Raw genomic sequence first — 24,163 nt, 5'->3', positions numbered from 1 at the left:
TATCATAAACATTTTTAGCACCACAGTTTGTTTCTGCCTATTTCTGAACTTTATACAAATGTAACCTTAAAATATTATTTTATTTCTAGCTTCTTTTGTTCAACACTTTGTTGATGAATGCCACCCGTATTGTTCTTTGAGGATTACTCTGGTCTTTTTCATTGTTCCATATTCTATTAGTTTTAAGTATTTGGGTTATACCAAGGTTTTAGCTGTTTGAAACACACTACTATAAATGTGTTTAACGTGACCTTTGATGGAATCGAATACTGGATCGACAGAGGATGTGTAAACTCAACTTTACAATATAGTCAAATTATTTTCAAAGTTGCTGCACCAACTTCTAGACTACAAGCAGTGTTTACAGTTCCACGACCACTCCAACATTTGATCTGTACAGTCAACAAAGGTCCACAAACTCAAAGCCATGGTTTTTCCAGTAGTCATGTATGCATATGAGAGCTGGCCCATAAAAAAAGGCTGAGTGCCGAAGAATTGATCCCTTTGAATTGTGGTGTTGGAGAAGATACTTAAAAGTCCCCTTGGACAGCAAGAAGATCAAACCAATCAATTCTAAAGGAAATCAGCACTGAATCTTCATTTGAAAGACTGATGCTGAAGCTGAAGCTCCAATACTTTGGCCACCTGATCAGTTCAGTTCAGTTCAGTCGCTCAGTCATGTCCAACTCTTTGTGACCACCTGAATCGCAGCACACCAGGCCTCCCTGTCCATCACCAACTCCCGGAGTTCACTCAGACTCAAGTCCATTGAGTCAGTGATGCCATCCAGCCATCTCATCCTCTGTTGTCCCCTTCTCCTCCTGCCCCCAAAACCTCCCAGCATCAGACTCTTTTCCAATGAGTCAACTCTTCACATGAGGTGGCCAAAGTACTGGAGTTTCAGCTTCAGCATCAGTCCTTCCAAAGAAATCCCAGGGCTGATCTCCTTCAGAATGGACTGGTTGGATCTCCTTGCAGTCCAAGGGGCTCTCAAGAGTCTTCTGCAACATCACAGTTCAAAAGCATCAATTCTTCGGCACTCAGCCTTCTTCACAGTCCAACTCTCACATCCATACATGACCACAGGAAAAACCATACCCTTGACTAGACGGACCTTAGTCGGCAAAGTAATATCTCTGCTTTTGAATATGCTATCTAGATTGGTCATAACTTTTCTTCCAAGGAGTAAGCGTCTTTTAATTTCATGGCTACAGTCACCATCTGCAGTGATTTTGGAGCCCAAAAAAATAAAGTCTGACACTGTTTCCACTGTTTCCCTATCTATTTCCCATGAAGTGATGGGACTGGATACCATGATCTTTGCTTTCTGAAAGTTGAGCTTTAAGCCAACTGTTTCACTATCCACTTTCACTTTCATCAAGAGGCTTTTTAGTTCCTTTTCACTTTCTGCCATAAGGGTGGTGTCATCTGCATATCTGAGGTTATTGAGATTTCTCCCAGCAATCTTGATTCCAGCTTGTGTTTCTTCCGGTCCAGCGTTTCTCATGATGTACTCTGCATAGAAGTTAAATAAGCAGGGTCACAATAGACAGTCTTGATGTACTCCTTTTCCTATTTGGAACCAGTCTGTTGTTCCATGTCCAGTTCTAACTGTTGCTTCCTGGCCTGCATACAGATTTCTCAAGAGGCCGGTCAGGTGGTCTGGTATTCCCATCTCTTTCAGAATTTTCCACAGTTTATTGTGATCCACACAGTCAAAGGCTTTGGCATAGTCAATAAAGCAGAAATAGATGTTTTTCTGAAACTCTCTTGCTTTGGCCATGATCCAGGGGATATTGGCAATTTGATCTCTGGTTCCTCTGCTGCTTGAACATCAGGGAGTTCATGGTTCACGTATTGCTGAAGCCTGGCTTGGAGAATTTTGAGCATTACTTTACTAGCATGTGAAATGAGTGCAAATGTGTGGTAGTTTGAGCATTCTTTGGCATTGCCTTTCTTTGGGATTGGAATGAAAACTGACCTTTTCCAGTTCTGTGGCCACTGCTGAGTTTTCCAAATTTGCTGGCATATTGAGTGCAGCACTTTCACAGCATCATCTTTCAGGATTTGAAACAGTTCAACTGGAATTCCATCACCTCCACTAGCTTTGTTCGTAGTGATGCTTTCTAAGGCCCACTTGACTTCACATTCCAGGATGTCTGGCTCTAGATTAGAGATCACACCATCATGATTATCTGGGTCGTAAAGATCTTTTTTGTACAGTTCTTCTGTGTATTCTTGCCACCTCTTCTTAATATCTTCTGCTTCTGTTAGGTCCATATCATTTCTGTTCTTTATTGAGCCCATCTTTGCATGAAATATGTCCTTGGTATCTCTAGTTTTCTTGAAGAGATCTCTAGTCTTTCCCACTCTGTTCTTTTCCTCTATTTCTTTGCATTGATTGCTGAAGAAGGCTTTCTTATCTCTTCTTGCTATTCTTTGGAACTCTGCATTCAGATGCTTATATCTTTCCTTTTCTCCTTTGCTTTTCGCCTCTCTTCTTTTCACAGCTATTTGTAAGGCCTCCCCAGACAGCCATTTTGCTTTTTTGCATTTCTTTTCCATGGGGATAGTCTTGATCCCTGTCTCCTGTACAATGTCACGAACCTCATTCCATAGTTCATCAGGCACTCTACCTATCAGATCTAGGCCCTTAAATCTATTTCTCACTTCCACTGTATAATCATAAGGGATTTGATTTAGGTCATACCTGAATGGTCTAGCAGTTTTCCCTACTTTCTTCAATTTAAGTCTGAATTTGGTAATAAGGAGTTCATGATCTGAGCCACAGTCAGCTTCTGGTCTTGTTTTTGTTGACTGTATAGAGCTTCTCCATCTTTGGCTGCAAAGAATATAATCAATCTGATTTTGGTGTTGGCCATCGGCCATCTGGTGATGTCCATGTGTAGAGTCTTCTCTTGTGTTGCTGGAAGAGGGTGTTTGCTATGACCAGTGCATTTTCTTGGCAAAACTCTATTAGTCTTTGCCCTGCTTCATTCTGCATTCCAAGGCCAAATTTGCCTGTTGCTCCAGGTGTCTCTTGACTTCCTACTTTTGCATTCCAGTCCCCTATAATGAAAAGGACATCTTTTTTAGGTGTTAGTTCTAAAAGGTCTTATAGGTCTTCATAGAGCCGTTCAGCTTCAGCTTCCTCAGTGTTACTGGTTGAGGCATAGACTTGGATTACCGTGATATTGAATGGTTTTCCTTGGAAATGAACAGAGATCATTCTGTCGTTTTTGAGATTGCATCCAAGTACTGCATTTCAGACTCTTTTGTTGACCATGATGGTTACTCCATTTCTTTTGAGGGATTCCTGCCTGCAGTAGTAGATATAATGGTCATCTGAGTTAAATTCACCCATTCCAGTCCATTTTAGTTCGCTGATTCCTAGAATGTCGACGTTCACTCTTGCCATTTCTTGTTTGACCACTTCCAATTTGCCTTGATTCATGGACCTGACATTCCAGGTTCCAATGCAATATTGCTCTTTACAGCATCAGACCTTGCTTCTATCAAGAGCCAACTCTTTGGAAAAGACCCTGATGCTGGGAAAGACTGAGGACAGAAGGAGAAGGGGACAATACAGGATGAGATGGTTGAATGGTATCACCGACTCAATGGACATGAGTTTGAGTAAACTCCAGGAGATGGTGAAGGTCAGGGAAGTCTGGAGTGCTGCAATCCACAGGGTCATGAAGATTTGTACACAACTGAGTGACTAACAACAGAATTTTCTTCTTCCAGCCACTATGACAGGTGAACAGTAAACAGTATTACACTGTGGTTTTAATTTGCATTTCCTGATAAAAACTAAATGGAGTGCATTTTGATATTTTGTTAGCCACTTTTATATCCTTTTTTGTGAATTGCTTGTTCAAGTCTATTGTCATTTTAGGGAAGAGTTAATGAGATTTAAGACTGTTTTTTCTTGACTTACATGTTATACATTGTGACTATAAGGCCTTTGTCCTTTATATAGGATGTGAGTATTTTGTACTCCTGGACGGGTTGCTTTTGCATGATACTAAAGACATCTTCTGATGACAAAAATTGTTAGTTTTACTGTAATTTTATTGATGTGCTTTGTGTGTTCTGTTTATTTCTAAGGATGTGAAGAATTCCCATATTATTCTCTAGATACTTCATTGTTTTCCCTTTCTTCCTGGAATTTATTTTCATTATTAGTATGGAGTAGAAGTCAAATGTTACTTTTCTCAATATGGACGGTTAACAGATCCAACATATAATAAAGTTTTTCTTAAAGATATGAATAAATATTGACAGATACTCACTGACTTGCTAATCAAGCTGAAGAATGGCCCACTTCCATCACAGCCCTCTCTGATGTATCCAACTTACAGAGGGACTGAGGTCTTACTTTATCCTATAGAGATGTTGGTATTATTATACAGATATTTTATTTTAGGTATCTGTAGGCTGTGCTTACAATGTACCCAAAGCTTTTTCGGTTCTATTTGAGTCTGTCCTATGGATTCTGTCTTAAGGCCTGGGAAGAGTTCTAACCATTAGCCTTTTCTTAAATTTTTTGGTATGGAAATTAGGAAAAGAGCCTCACATGGAAGCTTCCAGAGGTTCAACTTTCAGTTCAGTTCAGCTCAGTCACTCAGTCGTGTCGAACTCTTTCCAACAGACCCCATGGGTTGCATGCAGCACGCCAGGCTTCCCTGTCCATCACCAGCTCCTAGAGCTTGCACAAACTCATGTTCATCGAGTCAGTGATTCTATCCAACCATCTCATCCTCTGCCATCCACTTCTCCTCCTGCCCTCAATCTTTCCCATCATCAGGGTCTTTTTCAATGAGTCAGTTTTTCGCATCAGAGGACCAAAGTATTGGAGCTTCAGCTTCAGCATCAGTCCTTTCAATGAATATTCAGAACTGATTTCCTTTAGGATTGACTGGTTTGATCTTTTTGCTGTTCAAGGGACTCTCCAGAGTCTTCTCCCACCGTTCAAGAACATCAATTCTTTGGCACTCAGCTTTCTTTATGGTCCAACTCTCACATACATACATGACTACCAGAAAAATCATAACATTGACTATACAGACCTTTGTCATATAAAGTTCAACTTTATGGGATGGCTTTTCTCTCTCTGATGTTTTCCCAACTTTTTCTGGACTTCACTTTTCCTTCCTCTGGCACATAACTACCCACTTCTGTGACTGGACCACATTCTGTGTTGGGAGGACAGAGAAGAGGGAAAAGCAATGGACTCGTGTAGACTCTCCTGTGATCACAGTCCCACATTACCCAGAAGGCTTGCAACTCTTAGAGATCTTGCCCTACCAGCTTTATACTCCCAGGCATTTTAGCTGCAGCTAATGTCACTGCCTCAGGCTGCTTGGAATTGGGGATGAGTAAATTTTTGAAAAGAGAGGAAAATTGGGGGGTGGATCTCCCCTAGTCTCTTTACAGCTTCAATAATTTCCTTTTCCACAGCATAAGTCAGGAATAGAGGATTTGGGAACTTCCCCAGCAGTCCAGTGGTTAAGACTTTGCTTTCCAATGCACCTGGGTACAGGTTTGATCCCTGGTCAGGGAAACCTGTGGCTCCCAGGTTCCATATGCCACAAGGCGTGACCAAAAATTAAAAAAAAAAAAAAGAACTGGAAGATTTTTCCAGGATATTTTCTGTCTAGACCACAATAGTCACTTTAAGTTTTCACACCACACTGAAGCTCAAGTCAGGGGAGACTGGAGGGGAAAAACCAGTAACTTTCGAACATTTCAGGGTGTTTCTGAAATTTGGTATTCTTCCCTGATCTGTCCAATGAAACTACCCAAGCACATCATCCAGGTTTTATAGTTGAGACCAATGGGACATAAAGAGAGATGTATGGTTACATAGTGTTTCCTGGGACTGGAAACTAGATGATGAATAGATTTTTGACAGAGTTGCAAAGGCATTTCAAAAGGAAAGACCAGTCTTTTAACAATATTCCATGTCAGCCATTAGAGAAATGCAGATTAGAATAATAAGATACTACCACGGGCTTCCCTGACAGCTCAGGCAGTAAACAATGTGCCTGCAATGTGGAAGACCAGAGTTCAATCCCTGGGTCAGGAAGATTCCCTGGAGAAGGGCATGGAAACCCACTCCAGTAGTCTTGCCTGGGAATCCCATGGACAGAGGAACCTGGAGGGCTACAGCCTATGAGGTCCCAGTGAGTCAGAAAAGACTGAGCAACTAACAAGATACTACCACATCTGAATGGCTAAAATAAAAAATTCTGACAGTACTAAGCACTGAGGACTTGAAACAACCAAAACCCTCATACTTTGTTGGTGGCAAAGCAAAATGATACAGTCACTCTGAAAAAATAGTTGCAGTTATTATAAAGATAAATATACATTTACCAAATGATTCAGCAATCTCACTTCCAGCTATTTATCCTAAAGAAACAAAAACTTACGTGTGCACAATCCCTATACAAGTTATGTATCTTGTCTATGGCAGCATTATTCATAGTTGCCAAAAAGTGTAACAAGTCATATCTATCCAAGGGTGGATGAATAAACAAGACTGGAGTCTATTCCTTCAATGGAATACCACTTAACAACAAAAATGAAATGAACTACTGATGGAAAAAAAAATCAACTTGGATAAATCTTAAAAGGAGTATGCCAATGGAAAGTAATCGGTCTCAGGAGATAACATACTGTATGTTTCCATGAACATGACATTCTGGAAAAGGCAAAACTCTAGAGACAGGGTACCAGCCAATAGGTGCCAGGATTTACGGATGAAGAAAAAGCATCAGTGTAAAGGAAGCCCTATGAAGGATTCTTGGACATTCTGGAACTGGTCTATGGTAGAGCTGATGATTACAAGAAACTATACAGATTTTAGTATTCATATGGCTGTATCCCACCAAGTGGAATTTTACTGCACATAAATTTTAAAAGACTTTATAGGAATGAAAAACAAAACAGACAAGAAATAAACCAGATACCTCCAAAGAAAAAGAGACTGTAATATAGCAAATTTGTGGAGAATATGAGAGGAGGCATATAATTAGGGCTGGTTTCAGAGGAACTTGTAAGTGTAGTTTGAATTATAAATGTGAAGGGAAGCTTTAAAACAATGGATTCTCATAATTTATGTTAAAAATAATTTTTGTTGTTTTGAATATAATAGATTGATAGAATGAAGGAAGAATCAGGTTTTATACATGGATTAAGAGAAATGTATTGAATTGGGGAAGTACCAATACTTATGACTTCCCTGGTGGCTCAGATAGTAAAGCGTCTGTCTACAATGCGGGAGACCCAGGTTCAATCCCTGGGTTGGGAAGATCCGCTGGAGAAGGAAATGGCAATCCACTCTAGTACTCTTGCCTGGAAAATCCCATGGACAGAGGAGCCTGGTAGGCTACAGTCCATGGGGTCGCAAAGAGTCAGACACGACTGAGCGACTTCATTCATTCATTCATTCATAACTGAGCTAGAAAATACTATTAATAGAAAAAAGAGTTGTTTGCCAAGACAGAAAGTTTAGGACATGTTGATTTGAATTGTTAGTCAACATTCTGGTGAAAATGTGATGTTACTGATATCACTCTTACGGAAGTATGTTTCACTCTATAGTGTTCTAAATCTCAGCATTGAAAATGAGACATGGAGCACTGGTTTAGCTAAGTTGCAATAAACTTGGCACATTTTACTTGAGCCATATTTGATATTTTGGTTTAAAAGAACAGTTGGGACCTATATGTCTGTTTGCTTCTATAGCAAAGCCAGGGAGAGAATTCCTGAAGAAACCTCCAATATAATAAGATGTAATTTATGGTTTCTACTTAGGGAAATCTGTATCTCAGGCCTCATTTCTATTAACATATCTACTATCATAATTTTACTTTGGAAGAGGAGGACTTCTATTTTTCATTCTACCAGTGTTCTTTGTTCTTATAGCATTAAAAAAAAGAATGTTTATACCACATACCCCTTTGGGCTATGTCATTTTGATACTAATGACTTAGGTTTACCTCTCTCCTTATTACATCTCTCCTTTTTGTCTTTTAAAATATCTTCGTGGACAACATGATTGCTTCATTTTCCTAAATCTTGATCACTGTATTAATTTTAAATTATTCTTCCCACTCATATTATTATTTCTATAAGGTTATCTTTGATTATTCTTGTTTTTAATTGCTTAATTCCTACTTTTTCTTTCTTTTTCTATCATTTAGATTCTTAAACCTTTCCTTTCTGGATCCTCCAAAATAGTATCACCATTTCTTTTGGCACTTTATACTCACTAAGATGGCTATAACCAAAAAAAGAGAGATAAAAAAAGAAGTGTTACTGAGAATATGGTGAAACTTGAACCCTCATACATTCCTAGTGAGAATGTAAAATGGTGCAACTCATTTGGTAAATGGTTTGCCAGTTTCTCACAATGCTAAATCCAGAGTTACCATATGACTCATCATTGCCCCTCTTAGGTACATACTCAGGAGAAGCAAAACATATCGCCACACAAAAACTTGAACACAAATGTTCAAGAACCAAATTCACAAGAACCAAAAAGAGGTAAAAATTCAAATGCCCATCAACCAAAAAAGGAGAAATGAAATGTGTCTTATCCATACAATGGAATATTATTTAGCAATAAAAAGCAATGATGCACTGATACATACAATATCATGGACAAATCTTGTAAACACTGTCATAAGTGATAGCATCCAGTCACAAAAGAATATATACTGTATGATTCCACTTATATGACAATGTTCAGAATAGGATAATCTATGGACAGGAACTAGATTCAGTTCAGTTCAGTCGCTCAGTTGTGTCCGACTCTTTGCAACCCCATGAATCGCAGCACGCCAGGCCTCCCTGTCCATCACCAACTCCTGGAGTTCACTCAGACTCACGTCCATCGAGTCCATGATGCCATCCAGCCATCTCATCCTCTGTCGTCCCCTTCTCCTCCTGCCCCCAAAACCTCCCAGCATCAGAGTCTTTACCAATGAGTCAACTCTTCGCATAAGGTGGCCAAAGAACTGGAGTTTCAGCTTTAGCATCATTCCTTCCAAAGAAATCCCAGGGCTGATCTCTTTCAGAATGCACTGGTTGGATCTCCTTGCAGTCCAAGGGACTCTCAAGAGTCTCTCCAACACCACAGTTCAAACGCATCAATTCTTCAGCACTCATCCTTCTTCACAGTCCAACTCTTACATCCACACATGACCACAGGAAAAACCATAGCCTTGACTAGACAGACCTTAGTCAGCAAAGTAATGTCTCTGCTTTTGAATATGCTATCTAGGTTGGATACCCTTCATCCAAGGTAAGGAGCAGTGGCTGCACTTTGCTGGAGCAGCCATGAAGAGATACCTCACACTCAAGGTAAGAGAAACCCAAGTAAGATGATAGGTGTTCCAAGAGGGCATTAGAGGGCAGACACACTGAAACCATACTCAAAGAAAACTAGTCAATCTAATCACACTAGGACCACAGCCTTGTCTAACTCAATGAAATTAAGCCATGCCCACGGGGTAACCCAAGACGGGTGGGTCATGGTGGAGAGGTCTGAGAGAATGTGGTCCACTGGAGAAGGGAATGACAAACCACTTTAGTATTCTTGCCTTGAGAACCCCATAACAGTATGAAAAGGCAAAATGATAGGATGCCAAAAGAGGAACTCCCCAGGTCAGTAGGTGCCCAACACGCTACTGGAGATCAGTGGAGAAATAACTCCAGAAAGAATGAAGGGATGGAGCCAAAGCAAAAACAATACCCAGCTGTGGATGTGACTGGTGGTAGAAGCAAGGTCCGATGCTGTAAAGAGCAATATTGCATTGGAACCTGGAATGTCAGGTCCATGAATCAAGGCAAATTGGAGTGGTCAAACAAGAGATGGCAAGAGTGAGCGTCGACATTCTAGGAATCAGCGAACTAAAATGGACTGGAATGGGTGAATTTAACTCAGATGACCATTATATCTACTACTGCGGGAAGGAATCCCTCAGAAGAAATGGAGTAGCCATCATGGTCAACAAGAGTCTGAAATGCAGTACTTGGATGCAATCTCAAAAATGACAGAATGATCTCTGTTCATTTCCAAGGCAAACCATTTAATATCACAGTAATCCAAGTCTATGCCCCAACCAGTAACACTGAAGAAACTGAAGTTGAACGGTTCTATGAAGACCTACAAGACCTTTTAGAACTAACATCCAAAAAAGATGTCCTTTTCATTATAGGGGACTGGAATGCAAAAGTAGGAAGTCAAGAGACACCTGGAGTAACAGGCAAATTTGGCCTTGGAATGTGGAATGAAGCAGGGCAAAGACTAATAGTTACGCCAAGAAAATGCACTGGTCATAGCAAAACCCTCTTCCAACAACACAAGAGAAGACTCGACACATGGACATCACCAGATGGTCAGCACTGAAATCAGGAACTAGATTAGTGACTGTTTAAAACTTAGGATGCTTGAGAGGGATGGGAAATGACTACAGATGTGTATACAGTTTATTTGGGGGTGATGAAAATGTTATAAAATTACTGTGAAGATGGCTGCAGAGCCATTGAACTTTATGATTTAAATAGATGAGTTACACTTTACATATCTCAATAAGGCTATTTTAAAAAATAAATTAAAATTAGAAATGAGAAAATGAATTAAAAATTAGACAACTGTATGTAAAATTGGAAGTTTCAAATTTTCTAGTGTTCCTATATGACTTAGGAGTAGAAAAAAAAGACAGTGATTAACATTAATTCTGGTTAGAAAAAATATACATGTTAAAATTTAAATATAGTCATCAAAGAAAAAATATAAAATGTATAATTCTTAAACTGATAAAAGAAAAAAAAGGATATTAAAAGGATATTCAATTTCTTAGAAAGCAGGGGAGAAGGGAGAAAGATGACTTGAGAAAGCATTTTAAAAAGTGAAAAGATGAAGAAAAAACTAAAATACATCAGTAATCACAATAAATAGAAATTCATTAAACCTGTCGCTTCTAAAGTCATAGATTTTTCAGATTATTATAACAGGATAAACAATGTCCAGATATTTGTGGTGTACAAGAAACATTTAAAATCTAATAAGATAAAAAATGCTGAAAGTAATGAAAATAGATTTATGAAGGAAATTCTAACAAAATGATACTGAGCCTACATAAAACAAGATATAAATTAAGACCAAAATTTCACAAGAGACAAAGAGAATTCAAAATTGTTAAAACAATAATTCAAACTCCTCTTTAAATAATGGATAGGAACATCAGATAAACAGAAGAATGGAAACAGAGAATTAGAACACAATAAACCAACTAGTTAACAGACATATATAAAATACATTCCCAACAACAGGATACACATTCTTCTCAAATGCACATGAGATATTGTCTAGGCTATACTATATTTTAGGTCACAAATTGTCTCAATAAATTTAAAATAATAGGTATCATGAAAAGTATCTCCTTCAACCACAGCAAAATAAAGCTAGGAATAAATTAACAGAAAAAAAACCTGGAAAATTCACAAATTTGGGGAAATGAAACATCAGACTCTTGAACAACCAACAGCTCACAGAAGAAATCACAAGGGAAATCAGAAAACTACTTAGAGACAAATGAAAATGAAACAGAGCATATTAAAACTGATCGGACTCAGTGAAAGCAGTGCTAAGGAAGAAAGGTTTAACTATAAATGCTCTCATGGAAAAACAAAGCTCTCAAATCCACAACCTAACTTTAAATTTACGGAATCAGAAAAAGAACTAAACCCAAAGTTAGTGAAAGGAAGGAGATAATAAAGATTAAAACAGAGATAAATGAAATACAAAATAATAGAGAAAAATCAACATAACCAGCAATTAGTTCTTCAAACAGAAAAACAAAACTGACAAACTTTTGACCAGATTTAATAAGGGGGAAAAAAAGGCAAGAAGATTCAACTTACTAAAAATAAATTAAAAATAAGTACAGTATAGATAATACTACTCATCCTATAATGATAAAAAGGATTTATTAGAGTATACTATGAACATATGCACACCAACAAATTGTGTAACCTAGATGAAATGGACAATTTAGGAATTTGTGATTTTAGGAAATCACAAAAGCTACACAAAAGTTTGAATCATGAAAAAACTGACAATGTCTAGAACTATGACTAGTAAAGAGACTGAATCAGTAATCAAAAATCTCCTGACAAAGAAAAGCCTGGGGATGATAGCCTCACTGATGAATTCCACCAAACATTTCAAAAAGAACTAATACCAATCCTTCTCAAATTGTTCCAGACATTAAAGAAAAGGAAACAATTCCTAAGTCAGTCTATGTGACCGGCATTATCCTGATACCAAAGTCATTTATGAACAACGACACAGAAAAAGGGAAATTATTATTATTAAAAGAATTATATATGGTGACCAAGAAGGATTTATTCCTGAAATGCAAGGATGATCTAACATATAAAGAGCATCAATGTAATACACCATATTAACAAAAAGGGGAAAAGCTCACATAATTATCTGGATACCCATATCCATTTGAATTTTAGGACCCCAAGTAGCCCAAAAAAATACTGAAAAAGAACAAAGATGGAGGATCCACACTTCCAGATTTCAAAATTTACTACAAATCTACAATAATCAAGAGCGTATGATACTGGTATAAAAATGGGCAAAAGAAGAGACCAAAAAAAGACATATGGATGGCAAATAGGCACATGAAAATGTTCTTACCAGCAGTAATCATTAAAGAAATGCAAATCAAAACCACAAAGAAATGCCAAGTTGCATCCACTGGGATGGCTACTATCAAAAAGAAGGAAGGAAAGGGAAAGAATGAAAATTGCACGTGTTTGGTGAGAATATGGAAAAACTGGAACCTGTGGCACTGTTGGTGAGAATGTGGATGGTACAATTATAAACAGTTTGGAGGCCCTTCAAAAAGTTAAAAATAGAATTACGGTATGACTCAGCAATTTCACTTCTGGGAATATACCCAAAAGAACTGAACCAAGATCTTGAATACATACTTATATATTCATATGCACAGAAGTATCATTCACAACAGCTAAACAGGGAAGCAACTCAAGTGTCCATCAACAGGTGAAAGGATAATCAAAATGTGGTATATATAATACATATAATGGAATATAATTCCGCCTTAAAAGAAGGGAAATTCTTACATATATCACAACATGAATGAGCCTTGAGAACATTATGCTAAGTGAAACAAGCCAGTTACAGAAGAACAAGTATTATATGGTATTACTTACATCAGATAACTAGATTAGTAAAGATCATAGAGACAGAAAGTAATCACAGAGGCCGCACTTTCTGAGCATCGCAGTGACAGCAAGGAAGGCCTGATCCTGAGAGATGAGTAACTCCTCTACATGCAGTTTGACTTGAGAACTCACCACTGACCTTGTCAGACTTTCGGACTGCAATGTAATCTAAATTACACTGCACTGTAATTAGGCTCTTTCATTCAACTTTCCTTTTTTCCTGCTCTACTTCACGAATGTCAGATTGGCACTGTGGTCTAAAAGATCTCTCACTTTCTGCCCTGATCTCTCCGTCACAAGAGTTCCCCCTAATACATTTACTGCAGGGCCAATGCCATTCTGGTCTCCACTTCTCTGAGGACTCATGGTCTGAGATATCAGGAGGTAAAATTGAGATTTGTAATTGGCTCACTCACTACTTGGCAGGCTAAAAGGAAACCGTCCATGTTGCTTGATTCATCCCTGGAAGAAGACTTCAACTGCTAAAGATTTCACCAGTGATGATCTGGGAAAAATGTTTTCAAAAGATAGTGGAGTTGGATAATTACTGAATGTTTGCATTAACCCTACAAAGGGCTAATGAGAGACTGAAGGCCATTAACAAATATTACAGGCTAAATATAAGAGCCAGAGGGTCTCTTTTATAGCTTTAATTCAGACCCTTATCCCTGACAGTGGAAGAACCAATACGAATGAGCAGCAGAGTAATGATCCAAGGGTGAGAGCTGCAGAGTTCCAGAGACGATAGACTGCTCAGCTAGAGCAGTCCTCTTATGTAAAGACAATGGCCGTGGTTGGGGAAATTGGAGCTCTTGAAATATGAGATAGGAACATCTAAAATGAAATATCTAGATGGACGTTTTTGAGGAAGTCAGTTCTAAAATTATAGAAACAATAGGGTCGTTCCCTCAACAAGCTGTCAACGTCTCCTCTCCTGGTTGCTAAACTGATAACTAGGGTTTAAGGACAGTATAATGCATCTTTATGGAGAAGGGAATGGCAACCTACTCCAGTATTCTTGCCTAGAGAATTCCATGGACAGAGAAGCCTGGTGGGCTACTGTCCATGGGGTCACAAAGAGTCAGATACAACTTTGCCTGTCTGTACTGCACTGTAACTTCCTCCAATTTTAAAGGAAAACCGGAGAAGGAAATGGCAACGCACTCCAGCGTTCTTGCCTGGAGAATCCCAGGGACGGGGGAGCCTGGTGGGCTGCCGTCTATGGGGTTGCACAGAGTCGGACACGACTGAAGCGACTTAGTAGTAGTAGTAATGCATCTTGGCCTGATCAGAAAGGAAGGAGATTATATTCTTGGAAGAGTTGCAAGAATTGGCTAGCAGGTAATGGCCACAGCCAGGAGAGTATAACAGGAATTAGAAATCGGTGGTATCTGATCCTGGGGGATGGAATCAGCAAGAATTCATGAATTTTGGTGCACAGTCTCAGGACCAGGAAATGCAATACCCTATGGAAGACTCCAGGGGATGGTGCAAAGTTGAAGAAGAAGTGACTCTTAGAAGTCTGGATAAAGCAATGGCCAATGCAAAGTGAAATGGAAATGCCTGAGTTCCCTGAGAAGATGGAAGAGAAAGATAAAAGAAGCTGACAGGAGGAAATGTGCCAGAAAGAATGTATTATGTAAGGTCAGAAGAACTACCAGAAGATTACTTTCCATGGACGCATCATTCACTGAGGCCATGAGGAATCTGCTGATGAAAGGGCACACTAAGAAGTTCAGTGATGGCTTTCTTCTGAAGATCAAAGCTGACAATAGGAGAGGCAGTGACAGAGCTAGGCGTTAAATGATGGAGTCCCAAAGTGAAAAAGACCAAGGGTCAGTGTTTAACTGTCAGAATCCAGGGGTCACAATTAGGATAATGATCAACAAGCCTGGAGAAGCAGGCAAGGGTGCTGCCCAACAAAGAACTGTGGGATGACTAATAACGGATGGTATCTATATGAGGGGCAAAATAGGTGGGCAGCTAACAATGGTGCTCCTTCATATTACTTGAAGTAGGAATGGAGGGGTAAAGGCTGAGGGTAGTTGCCCCAAGAGATGATTGTGATCCTCTGCTGAGTTCCAAGATGAGTTAATTTACAAATCCAGAATCCACTGACTGAACAGGTAGCTGAGTTCACAGAAAAAAAGGTTGTCTTGAAACACCTTGGAAAGTGTATAAAATGATTCCCAAAGGAACATGTATATGACTACTTTATAAAGAGATTGATGTTTATTTGGGTATATACACAAGTATATTTATGGGTACATACTCAGTGTAAGACAAATTAATAGATATTTTCACTACTATAAGACACAAGGTTAGCGATGACACAGCTAGCCAATGACCAGAACACCACCATGGCCCCTTGTTAGAGCAGGGGTGTCTCCAGGGTCCAGATAACAAATTCTGGCTAAATCCTGGCTCATACTGGGAAACTGTGTCTATACATCCACCCTGTGATAATAGCATCGGGTCCTATCACATCATGGCAAACAGATGGGGAAAATGTAGAAACAGTGTCAGATTTCATTTTCTTGGACTCCAAAATCAATGTGGATGGTAACTGCAGCCATGAAATTAAAAGATGGCTGCTCCTTGGAAGAATAGCTATGACCAACCTAAACAGTGTATTTAAAAGCAGAGACATCACTTTGCTGACAAATGTCCATATAGTCAGAGCTATGGAGAAGGCAATGGCACCCCACTCCAGTACTCTTGCCTGGGAAATCCCATGGATGGAGGAGCCTGGTAGGCTACAGTCCATGGGGTCGCTAAGAATAGGACACGAGTGAGCGACTTCACTTTCACTTTTCCCTTTCATGCACTGGAGAAGGAAATGGCAACCCACTCCAGCATTCTTGCCTGGAGAATCCCAAGGACAGAGGAGCCTGGTGGGCTTCCATCTGTGGGGTCGCACAGAGTTGGACACGACTGATGCGACTTAGCAGCAGCAGCAGCAGCATGGCTTTTCCAGCAGTCATGTACAGATGTGAGAGTTGAATCATAAAGAAGGCTGAATGCTGAAGAATTGATGCTTTTGAACTGTGGTGCTGGAGAAGACTCTTGAGAGTCCCTTGGACAGCAAAGAGATCAAATCAGTCAGTCCTAAAGGAAATCAACCCTGAATGTTCATTGGAATAACTGATGCTGATGTTGAAGATCCAACACTTTCGCCATCTAATGTGAAGAACTGACTGACTCATTGGAAAAGACCCTGATGCTGGGAAAAATTGAGGGCAAGAGGAGGGGGCAACAGAGGATGAGATGGTTGGATGGCATCACTGACTCAATGGATATGAGTTTGAGCAAACTCAGGGAGATAGTGATGGACAGAGAAACCTGGCTGCAGTTCATGGGTTCACAAAGAGTCAGACACAACTTAGTGACTGAACAACAACAAGTGATAATTTCCTTACTTTTCAAGTGTATAATTAGAAATTATGTACAAAGTGGTTAGAGTAAACCCCTACATTGTGTTTCTGGCCTGTGAGGTAAGACCTATCACAGTAGGAAAGACGAAGTGGCAACCTCTGAAAATATCCTCCATTTGGTCAAGATGGTAAATCAAAAACATTATGTAATCCTTGTGCTGCTGCTGCTGCTAAGTCGCTTCAGTCGTGTCCGACTCTATGCGACCCCATAGACGGCAGCCCACCAGGCTCCCCCATCCCTGGGATTCTCCAGGCAAGAACACTGGAGTGGGTTGCCATTTCCTTCTCCAACGCATGAAAGTGAAAAGTGAAAGTGAAGTCGCTCACTCATGTCCAACTCTTAGCGACCCCATGGACTGCAGCCCACCAGGCTCCTCCGTCCATGGGATTTCCCAGGCAAGAGTACTGGAGTGGGGTGCCATCGCCTTCTCCAATGTAATCCTTGTAGGACAGTGAAAATTAGAACCACCATTAAAAAATCTAAATGGTACAGGGTCCTTGCTATATCTCCATTTAATTTACCAGGCTGAACTTCTTTAAAAAATTGAGACTTTTCAGATTCACACAGACTTGCTTTTCCATTTTACATACCAGAAAAGTCTTTATTTCTTAAATGATTTCTTTCAGTTTTTTAATTACTCACTATTATATATTACTGTACACTACAGACTCTAACAACAACACCTTTTAATTCTATTATGATAAAGGACATATGTATATGTGTATGTTTATATATGTCTGAATACCTTCGCTGTTCACCTGAAATATTACAACACTGTTAATTGGCTATACTCCAATACAAAATAAAAACCTAAAAGGAAGGAGATTTAGAGGTACTAGGTAATCTGCTTAGGCTTCCCTGGTGGTTCAGATGGTAAAGAGTCTGCCTACAATGCGGGAGACCTGGGTTTGATTCCTGGGTCAGGAAGATCCTCTGGAGAAGGAAATGGCAACCCACTCCAGCATTCTTGCCTGGAAAATGCCATGGACGGAGAAGCGTGGTAGGTTATAGTCCATGGGGTCACAAAGAGTTAGACATGACTGAGCTACTTCACTTTCAGGTGATCTGCTTAGATGGCGCTGAAAGCTAAGGCCAGAGCCAGGCTGTGACTATAAATGATCTCACTAATACTGACTGAATTACGTTTACCACCAGAACTATTCCCAATATGAAAGTTAAAAAACTGGCACTGGCCTCCTTTAAACTTGGCTAAATGAAAGGCTGACACTTCATCTATACTGCTTCAGTAACACAGAGACAGCAATAGCAGTGATCGTGGCCTGATTGAAGGATGTCCATAAATGCTGAACTGTCTAAAACTCTCTTTTAAAATTTAACAGTAGGTCTACTTAATAGAAAAATAACCTTAAAAGTATTCTGTCCATGATTTTCCTTAACAATGAGACAATTTTAAAATCATCTAATTTACATTTCACTACTGAAAAAATTTAAATGATAAAAAACCCATCCAATACATTTTATCTCACACAATAACTAGAGTATATTACTTTGTCTGTGATGCCAACATAATAAATAGGATCACCTCTAAGACATGGTACACATTAACACTTGCTTTCTTTTACTTAATAAAAGAGCTATTGAACTTACACACGCACACAAATTCAAAAGCTTAAACTAAAACCCTAAACATTTAAATAATTTATAAATTCCGCTTTGTGAATTTTTATACAAATAAACTCTTCAGTATATTAACATCTACATTATCCTGTCAAAAACTTATTTTTATGCATAAATAAAGCTCATTCGATTATAACTTCTAACAGTTTTCAAAAACATTGTAATGTCATTAAGTTTTAATATCCCTTAATATTCACAAGTATAAAATCAGAAAATGTTTAAATATATTTAAGATGTTTCTTCAAATTTACTCTTTAAGGGACAAATTTAAATATGAATGAACTTTGCAATGTTAGTAAGAAATATGTTTTCAGCATTAAATTTCAGAAATTAATGTTTTTAAGGGACAGACAACCTGATTGTTTTCAGAGCAAAGTGACTAACAGGGCAAGGATTCTGACAAGAAGCAAATAACTGAACAGATAATGTGTGAATTGGAGAAAAGAGTTTAGAAAACTGGAAGGCCATAAATGGAGATGAAGGAATTAGACTTGCCCATATGGGTAAATTAGAATAGCTATCACAGGGAGGCAGATTTCATCTCAATTATAAAGAACAACTAATTCTCTGAAGATAGAAAATGCTATCACAAGAGATGTTCTGTTTCCTGCCATTAAAGGCATTCAGGCATAAGTTAGATCAGTGGTTGGGCAAATTGTGTCCACAGGCAGGATTCAGCCTGTGCGCACGCTAAGTCACTTTAGTAGTGTCCAAATCTGTGACGCTGTGGACTGTAGCCCACCAGGCTCTTCTGTCCACGGGATTCTCCAGGCAAGAATACCGGAGTGGGCTGCCATGACCTCCTCCAGGGGATCTTCCCCACCCAGGGATGGAACCCAGGTCTCTCACATCTCCTGCATTGGCAGGAAGGTTGTTTACCACTAGGGAAGCCCAGAATTCAGGCTACCAGCTATTTTCATTCTAATAAAGGTTTTTTAGAACATAAATAATCACTCCCATTTGTTTCCAAACTGACTCAGGCTGCGTTAGCACCACAGACACCTTATAGCCCACAAATCTTGAAATTATTTACTAACCAGCCCTTTATAGAAAAATGTTTGCTCACTCCTGTGGATAAGGGATTAGGAATTCAAGTATTGTATGGTATCTTGATAAGATAACCAATACTTATCACTTACTTAGGTGCAGAGGAAGTACTGGGCATACCATCTGTATCAAGGACTGGGTCTAACAGGTTCTTTACTGTACAAAGCTTCCCTTGTGGCTCAGCTGGTAAAGAATCTGCCTGCAATGTGGGAGACCCGGGTTCAACCTCTGGGTTTGGAAGATCCCCTGGAGAAGGAAACGGCTACCCACTCCAGTATTCTGGCCTGGATCCATGGAGTCACAAAGAGTCGGACACGACTGAGCGACTTTCACTTTCTTTATTGTATAAAGCAGCCCAGACAACTTGGTGAGTGAAGGTCAAAATCATCTGCATCTTTGTGCTGTGATGTGGGGCTATATCTACCAGAAGGAGGAGATACGATTGTCTAATTCACACAAAGGCACCCTGTGGATCAGTATAAGCTGTGCACATCATTTATGTTAACAAAGATAACATTCTTTCTCTTTTTTTTGTTTTTAAGTACTGCATTGACCAACGAGTACTTCTTATTTTATTAGAGTATAACTGCTTTATACTGTGTTAGTCTCTGCTGTACAAGGCAGTGAATCATCTACATGGATAGATATGTGCCCTTGAGAACTTCCCTCGCCACCCACCCCATCCCACCCAACTAGATGCCATGTCTCAGATATTCTATCACTGAAACTCAGCTTCTTCCCCTCACCCACTGTTTATTTACATCCCATGGAAATGAACACAAATGTTTATGAAAAGAACCTTTAGGTTTTGAGAAATGCTACAAACTCTATCCTCTCTTTAAGAACAATACACTGCAAATGAACACATTAAAAACTGTGAGAAAAAAATCTGAGGAAGTCAGTTAAAAACAAACCAAAAGAGACCTATTTAACTTTGGTATACATAGTATTTTCCAAACATATTTAGTTATGGAACCCTTTTTAGTGAACCTACTGTTAACATCTCAAATAACTAAAGTTCTAGGAAATTATGGTATATTCTAGGTCACATTTAGTACTTCCAGATTACACGCTCTTTGAGGGCAAAAAAATACATCCTTTTCCTCATCCCCTATTGATTGTATCACATTGCTAAATACAATAATAACTTGAGAAATCCAAGAAACTGATTTTAATGCTAGGAAACGTACCTAATCAATATGATGAAAACACTGTTAATTTCACTAATTAAAACAGGCTTTAATTACTTATGTGACGTAGAACACAGGCTTGTCATCTTCTTTCCACTAAATTAACTAGCTATTAAATAGCAGTATAGCAAAATAATCCTGCAACAGTACATGTCGAATGTGTTTCTTCTGCTCTGCGGTATATATTTAAGTACGTAAAACTATACAAGACAGACTGTATCATATTCAAGGTTAAAGAATTGATATTACCTAACAGACTGACAGGACATCAGAATACAGATTTAACACATTCAAAGTCAATAAAAGCAAATTACCTGAAGAAGGTGACAAAAAACTGCACAAGATCCATGATTGTGTTGTGTTGCGAGAACGCAATCTGAAAAATCAAAACAAAAGGAAGTTTGAAACTTACTGAATCTGTGTTCTTCTTCAAAGTGGTGATGTTTCACGGCATTTGCAAATACAATATTTTTAAATCATCAAGAAATTTGGATTACCATATTATAAATCATATGTGCTAGAACCAAAATTTCATTGACAACACTTCATATATCCAAAAACTGAAGACAACCTTTACACAGGCTATAACACTAAATGCTTTAAGAAAACTATTATAAAATTACTTCAGTAATGTATGCTAAGACTGTCACTTGAAATCCTATGAAATATGTCTACCTAAAACATGCAAATGCACTTCTACATCTAATAATGGTCATACGTTTCTATCAATACAATTGATAATTGCTTATGAGATAAAAAACTTAACTTCAACTCTATGAAGGAAACAGAGGGAACTGGTTTTTCTTGTGTATTATTTGTCTAATGAAGCTGCAGTTATTTTGTTATAAACCCCTGAAAGAATAAAATATATCAAAAGTTTATATTTTCATGTTAATGATTTCGGAAGAGAGTCAATAATCTAAAGTTGTTCTCCACTTTTGTTAACATTATAGAGATCATATTGTAAAACATTTGTTGAAGAATTATTATACATTGTGCTAGTCAATCGGAGAAAGCAATGGCACCCCACTCCAGTACTCTTGCCAGGCAAATCCCATGGACGGAGGAGCCTGGTGGGCTACAGTCCATGGGGTCGCAAAGAGTCAGACAAGACTGAGCGACTTCCCTTTCACTTTTCACTTCCATACATTGGATGAGGAAATGGCAACCCACTCCAGTGTTCTTGCCTGGAGAATCCCAGGGACGGCGGAGCCTGGTGGGCTGCCGTCTATGGAGTCGCACAGAGTCGGACACAACTGAAGTGACTTAGCAGCAGCAGCAGCAGTACTAGTCAATAATGCAGCATCTGAGTAGAGAATACTTGATATGAAAATCCAATTTTTCACTTATTAGGTGTAAATATTCCAGAAATCTGTTTAACCTATTTTGTCCCATGTGTGAATGGTAATAATAAAAGCATCCACTTCATTGTGTTAGAGGAAAGACTAACTCAATGAATAGAAATAGAATTATTACCATAAAATTTGGTATATAGTAGGCATAATACAATAAATATCATGCTTTTACATCATGTATAAAGGAGCTGGTCAACATTAGTGAATTTTTCCAAGTAGCTGGAGGTGAATAATTAAGTTCTTGAAATCTCCTTCTCTTTTAATAATCTTTTATGAAAATCTTTCAAAAATATGTAATACAATTTCCACTTTCAGTGAAAACAGACTAACAAAGATGAGATTTCTCTCATCTTAAAGAACTAAAAACTATACAAAATATACAGAAAAACCATTTTCAGACATTAGACGAAAGGCAGACAGGGATATAATCCATGAGTGAAGGAAAACAAAGGAAATGAATTTCACAATTGTACCAGTTTTCAGGGCAAGGAATTGAAATGGCATTCTAAAATAAGAAATACTGTTTCTTATATAAAACAAAGAATTATAGCCAGTCGAGAAGATAGTTAAATTTTTGTATATACAGGAAAGCTTAAATATAATAACATTCATTTCCAAAACGCTTCTAAGCATTTGAAGAATTACAAAGCATTTACTCAGAGACTGAGGAAAGATAATTGCTGTAGGAGATTGGTTCTAGGTGAAAACATTTTAAAAAATTTAAGAACAAACATCTTTTAAAATGGAAATGATACAGATGAATCATCTCCCCAGGTACTGTTCATGGGAGTATCTTACAAACAGAGCTTACCAAATAATACTGTCAACAATAACTTTAAAACCATAGTAAGATGATTCAAAATACAGCAGTTGAGAACTAACTGGATAATCTTTAAAAGGATAATTATTTTGAAGTCCTAATAAGTGAAATTGGTTTAAGATAAATTGGATTAGGAAGATAAAATTAGACAGTGTTGAGAAATATCTAAATAATAAAGAAAAAGAACTTGAATAAAGACTTGAATAAATTAGCAAATATAGAGAAAAGAAAAAGGAAACAAAATAATAAACTTAAAAATAAAAGAATAAGAGGAAGTATAGAAGCCGTTGCATTAAATGTGAAGAGACTGAATCCTCATCAAAAGAGATTTCCATAGCATGTTAAAAGGCATAATTTACTTTATGTTTTCTATAGACAGCACATCCACAACAGTGACATGTCTATAGCCAAAATATAAAGGAAAGTGAGGAAAAAAAAAAAGGGCTCTTAAAAACAACAACAATGAAGCCATGAAGGATAACATAAGTACCAAAGTGAAATTCAAACTCAAAACCTGGTCTAATAAAACATAAAAGACATAAATAATTCATAAAAATAATAAACCTATATGTACCAAAATACAGGCCAAATAAGTGAAAACACAAGGTTGGACTTCAAGAAGAATTAGGTCACATAATTAAATAGTAAAATCTTAATATGTGTCTCTTTTCCATAACTGATCTGAACAAGCAGACAAAAAATTAATTTATTCAGTCATTCAAATCATGAAGAAACATTCAAAGAAATACTGCTTAAGCAAGCTCTGTTCTAGGAGCTGGTGACAACCTTGTAAATAAGGCGGAGCCCCCTGTCTCTTGGAATTGGCATCCCAATAGCAGGAGACAGAAAATAACCAGGCAGACTCATAAATGGATATCATAATTTTTGATAATGGCAAACGTTCTGAAGAAAAATAAGGTGATATGATGAAGTAGAAGGCTATGTAAGCTAGTTTAGATCAGGCAGTTACAGCCAGCCTTACTGAAGCCATATGTAAGCTGACACAAAGCAATGGTAAAGCCACAGAAAGATCTGGCAGAAGAGAATTCAAGGCTTAGAGAATAGCATGCTTAGGCTAGAGATGTTTAAGAAACTGAAGTCACAACAGCTGCAGTATTGTGAGCTACAGAAAGAATAGTTAAAAATGAGTACAGTGTGACAAGCTGGGGTTAATTCACCTAGGTCCTTGGCATGATAAAGAGTTTGGAATGTTTTATAAGAGCTAAATCATATAATAACATGATCTTACTCTCAAGAAAAACATTCTGGCTGCTGGGTGAGGAAGAGATGATAAAGAAAAGCAGGGACATTAACAAGAAGGACACTGGATTTTTCTAGCTATGATAGTAGCTTGTACAAGGATAACATCCTTGCTGACAAAACCAAGTTAATGTGCACAT

The 24,163-nt window shown here is 38.3% G+C and overlaps 1 protein-coding gene across 1 annotated transcript in view; it reads right to left on the bottom strand.

The window, feature by feature from the left end:
* The window catches only part of ATRNL1 (attractin like 1), a 785,280-nt gene that overhangs the window by 431,461 nt on the left and 329,656 nt on the right, over positions 1 to 24,163 (bottom strand). The window contains exon 25 of the mRNA XM_068961441.1: positions 20,903 to 20,964. Within this exon, the coding sequence (XP_068817542.1) occupies positions 20,903 to 20,964 (62 nt within the window). The remainder of the gene's footprint in view (positions 1 to 20,902; positions 20,965 to 24,163) is intronic.

This window comes from Capricornis sumatraensis, chromosome 23 (assembly GCF_032405125.1).
Source record: "Capricornis sumatraensis isolate serow.1 chromosome 23, serow.2, whole genome shotgun sequence".
Classification (NCBI taxonomy): domain Eukaryota; kingdom Metazoa; phylum Chordata; class Mammalia; order Artiodactyla; family Bovidae; genus Capricornis; species Capricornis sumatraensis.
The sequence above is the reverse complement of the archived record's forward strand: the minus strand, read 5'-3'. Positions and strand labels throughout refer to the sequence as shown.